At 44.3% G+C, this 4,648-nt stretch overlaps 1 protein-coding gene across 1 annotated transcript in view; it reads right to left on the bottom strand.

Moving 5' to 3' along the window:
- Positions 1 to 357: 357 nt before the first annotated feature.
- The window catches only part of T265_13539 (hypothetical protein), a gene marked incomplete at both ends in the record, with an annotated part of 18,447 nt that continues 14,156 nt past the window's right edge, over positions 358 to 4,648 (bottom strand). The window contains 2 exons of the mRNA XM_009169376.1: positions 358 to 700; positions 3,756 to 4,027. Of these exons, the coding sequence (XP_009167640.1) occupies positions 364 to 700; positions 3,756 to 4,027 (609 nt within the window). The remainder of the gene's footprint in view (positions 701 to 3,755; positions 4,028 to 4,648) is intronic.

Genomic DNA, 4,648 nt, shown 5'->3' with positions numbered 1-4,648 from the left:
CTTTCGATGCCTAACTGCCATCCCACTAGAAGGAAGGAAGGACTGGGATATTGCCAGGTTGCCCAAGCCTAGACAGGGGAAGTCGAGAGGCAGAGGTCGGGTTCGAACCACGGACCTTCCGATCAGTAAATTCGCGCTCTAGCCACTGAGCCTTCACGCCCTCTCCAAAACTTATAGCGCCGAAGTGACGTCAGTATGTTTGTTAAGGGCAGGATGTTCACTGCAAAAGTGCGGTCCATCGATTTTTGCAGCTGAATAATTTCTTCGCTTAGAAACGATGCAACAACCAGTTGTTCCTACGAGACTTGTTGTTGGTAATGAAGGAATAGGATTTAGAATGATTTGATGTCATTATGCGCTTTATTATGCTTTTTCTGAATTATACAAAAGGTCGCATGCCTTTTTGTGCTTTGGCCAGTGTTTCACTTGACATTCTCTTCTACAGTACCATTCCTGACGACAACGAGAGCAACGTTTCGGAGCATCTGCTCCACAAACAACACATTTGGGCGCATTTCCGAGGGGATTCGCTGTCCCATCAAGCACTCCATCTCCCATTGATGCAAACAACTTTTCCATATGTTGTTCGGAGAATGTGTCAGACCATTGCGTAGCTGCACGTCGAGATGCTTGTCGGCCCCGTTCAGACTCAATGAGCTCTCGAAAAGTCCGGCATGTCTGCTTCCACTTCTTGGCATACCTATAGAAAGCCGATAGGAAAGATGTGTAAATAGCGGTAGTCCTCCCACATTTCTGATTACTTCTGTCTGCTTGTTTTCACACACGTTCATCAAGTGCGGTAGTGAAGTTAGCAGGATGAAAGTGTGATAAGAAAATAAACTTATTGGAATGCAAGGTTTAGACCAACCGAATGATGTCCAAATAACGTGACACCGGCAGTGAGTTATTTTCGAGCTTTGATCAGCCTTGTTTATAAACGCAGTATTTTTTCAGATGGTTATCCGGCGAGTTACGTGCACGTGCACAGAATATGCCTCCAGTAGATGCCTAACGAGGTACGTTGCTAATCCAATGATATTTCGGACAATATGACGTCCTTTTAGACATAAAAGAGGTCATCTATGATTAAGTAGCTTAGCTATGGCAGTAAGTGGTTCTGAATGATTGTCCATCATTTTTGGAGCACTAATATAGGAGGATGATCGCTGTTCTCTCTGCGCTGCACGAAAACACATCGGTTGGTTTGACCACACGGTAATTTTAGAATCTTCTAGAACAAAAGCATGTGGATGAAGCCGAATTACACTTAGAGGGGCGTGGGCTGCAGAAGGCAGAGAAGAGAACGCTGCAATATGACAGCCGGTTTACGGCAATGGTTGTGTTCTAGTCTATGTTCATTTAGACGACGCTGGAACCTAAAATATTTAAGCCTTGGCTATTACCGTGATGGAAGATTCTCGCTGTTGGTAGAGTGAGATGATGAGTGTGAGAGGATTCTGGAATTTTAGTGGAGATTTCGTCCTGTCAGTGAGGCTAACCATTGCTGAAAGGCTGAGAAAAACTGTACAGCTGTTTAACCTGTATTGAGAATCACCGGCACTACGCAGCTCACGAAAATCCAGACAGTCTCGAACGCGTGACCTTATGGCTACAAGTTTGGACTCTTAACCGCTCGGCCATGAGTGGCTGGTCGGCAGTCTGATTAACTCGCACTTAGGATATAGCACCAATTATCCCTCAGTCACGGGACCTAAATCACACGGTTGCACGTATTGGTTGGCTCCTCGAGTGACGACTCCCTATGATTCGCTCCATGATGCGGTTCGTGACAACAAACTTTCTTCTGCTCTCCTAAAGTTCGCTTTATTGAGGTTCCAGTCTGGTTATTTGCCCACTTCTGTTAAGAGACGTCTGAAATTCCAGAGTGCGCCTCCGAGGACTAATTTTAACAATCCTTTGCCTGGTTTAGATCAATCTGCACTGGACCCTCCTTCCTGCATTACCATAGCTTCCTCAAGCTGTCCTTCTACATTCTAATGACAAGCTCGCGCGTAGTATACCGATTTAGTTTTTTACGGTGATAGTATTGGGACGCTTCCGATATGGTCTGCCCGTTCTCCTCTGGACAGGTTCTTTTTAACAAGATCTTAATCGGAAATCGCTGTAGTATATCGTGGCCTTTACTGTATCATATTAATTACACCATCTGTCCTGGATGTCGGCGATGATTAGACAGGCGAGTATTAATTTTTGTTATATGCTCCCATCAAACAGGTTATTTTGACGGTGGCTATGAAACGTGAGCCAGTTGAATTTGAAACAACTGATAGAAATTATAGCCGATGGATACGGCTGTAAAATAAAAAGATCAGAGTCAAATTATCAAGCGTCAAACTTTGGTGGTGGTATTTGGAAACCGTATGGGTTCCCGCAAATATTGTGGTGAGAAACAGGTAAAAAGTAAACTGCTAGTTCCTGACGTCCAGACCCAGCAACCAGTACGAACCACTTTTGGTAGGGTGACAACAGAGATATTGTTCACTTTTAGACAGAATGATGCTAACTATAACCGGATGTCTTCAGATCTCCAGACCTGTGCGCAACACAGGTTGTTTGTTCAGATCAGACCAGAAAACTTTTAAGGGGCCGCTCGCCAATAGGACGTACACGAAAATGGGTTACAAGTTCCTACCTACCCACCTGTTCGCTGTGTCATCAGTGTTGGAAACATATCACCAATGATTCATTGCTGTAGTTTTATGACTTATTTGGAATCCTCGTCGTGAGAAAAACACAAAAAGTTAGAAGGAATGGAGCCAGTGCTAGCCCGCTACAAGCACTCTGAGGTGCCTTCAGCTCCACTTATTAATTCAATCTGGCCAGGAATGAATTACAGGAACACCGCTGCCATAGCGGTCGTATCCTGCAGCATCTCCAGTTGAGCGCAAGGAGGTTCACACCAGCGGCTATCCTGAAATATGGGTCACACTGGCAGTACCCAGACTTTTTTTCGTTTTCTCATCTTACCTATAGACCGATGGTTTACCAGCCCTCTACTGGCGCATAGAATTCAACACGGAAACAGTAGTTTTTGACATAGGATGAGTCGGCACATGCGATGTATAATCCAGCCACCTTAGTTCCTTCAGCTGAATTCCCTACCTAACGATCGACTCAGCTATTGCAGATTATTTGACACCAGCCTACACGAACTGCAGCACTAAAGCGGTGGATGGTCAAGGAATATTGTTCCCACGCCTTATAGTGCTGATGAAAGCACTTTATTCCAAGACGGTCTGCTATAACATAACACCCAGTAGTAAAGTTCGGCCAAGTGGCAACACGTGGTAGAGTCGTATATTACTCGGGTTCGGAACAGCCTACCGAAGCACAAGACGAACGTTACTTGTTAAGCTTCAAGGCCCGTAACTTAAAATTACAAACTGTTCGAACTTTGAACAACTCAGTTGTCCATCCTGCTCCAATTGGTTCTAGTCTAGAATAGGATCAAGCGTCTTTCAATGAAATAGCCCAGCTCCATTAATAATTCCGTTGTGCGTCATCTTATGACACACAAAACAGGATAACCAACAAAAGTGAATTTCAGAAGTACGTCGCACATTGAGAAAGACCCAGACTGACTCATAAACATACACTCTAGCGTGATCATCTACGACTGGACGTAAGTATACGCAAACAATATCTGCTTCAAGGACGCTAGAATATTACGGACATAGTGGAGGACCATAGAACATTTTACCAGTAGGGTCAAGGTCAAGTAAATAAATACTCACTTTTTACACAAAGCCTCACGTATTTCTGGCACGAGTTCCACCAGGCATACTTCAGCCACACCTGATGTATTACTGGCTCCACCAGGGTTGTCAGACAGGCTGAGTTGTTCCAGAAACCTCCGCAGATCTATCAGTACTGGAAGAACGTCCAGTTTAACTTCGGTCAAATATGACCGTATGCGTAACAAAGCTGCTCTTCTGTGTCCGACCGAACAGTCGTAACGCAAACTGGAGTGGTTTGCAAGTAAAATCTGATACAGACACAGCCAAATCTGAAATGTAGCGTAAGACACCAGTAGGTTTGCCTTCCTAAGGAGGACGGTTTTGATTTTGTGATCTCACGGTGCAAAACTAACATTACTGTTGAAACAGGTAACGTAAACGAAGTAAATAATAGATTCTAAGATATCCATAGAGGATTTTTGGACGAAAAACGCTTCCGGTAATTCTTCCTTCGTACTAAAATCACAAACACACTGTTCTTACGTTACACATTAGGACACAGACATATGTGGTGACCTTTTCGATTGCAGATTATTGAAGCACTCTATAAAGTACGACAGAATCGTGCTGCCTATGTCGGTCAACTGAATTCCTCGAAGTGCTCTTTTAGCACAACCACGTAAAGGTTGGAAGAAAGCCAGAGGCGATCAAACAATGACTTGGCGGTGAAGTATAAAAGCTATTGCCAGCAAGCTCAGCTGCGTTAGCCATTGCCGTCTTCCTGGATGGCGACCCCGATACGGGCCACATCAATGGTTAGAGATATTGTCAGACATGGCCCAGTCGCACCCCCAATGGCACACTTGCATCATCATCATCATCATCATCATCATCATCATCATCATCATCATCATCATCATCATCATCATCATCATCATCATCATCATCAT

This window comes from Opisthorchis viverrini (genome assembly GCF_000715545.1).
Source record: "Opisthorchis viverrini unplaced genomic scaffold opera_v5_77, whole genome shotgun sequence".
In the NCBI taxonomy this organism is placed as follows: domain Eukaryota; kingdom Metazoa; phylum Platyhelminthes; class Trematoda; order Opisthorchiida; family Opisthorchiidae; genus Opisthorchis; species Opisthorchis viverrini.
Note: the sequence above shows the minus strand (reverse complement) of the source record. Positions and strands in the feature narration are given on the sequence as shown.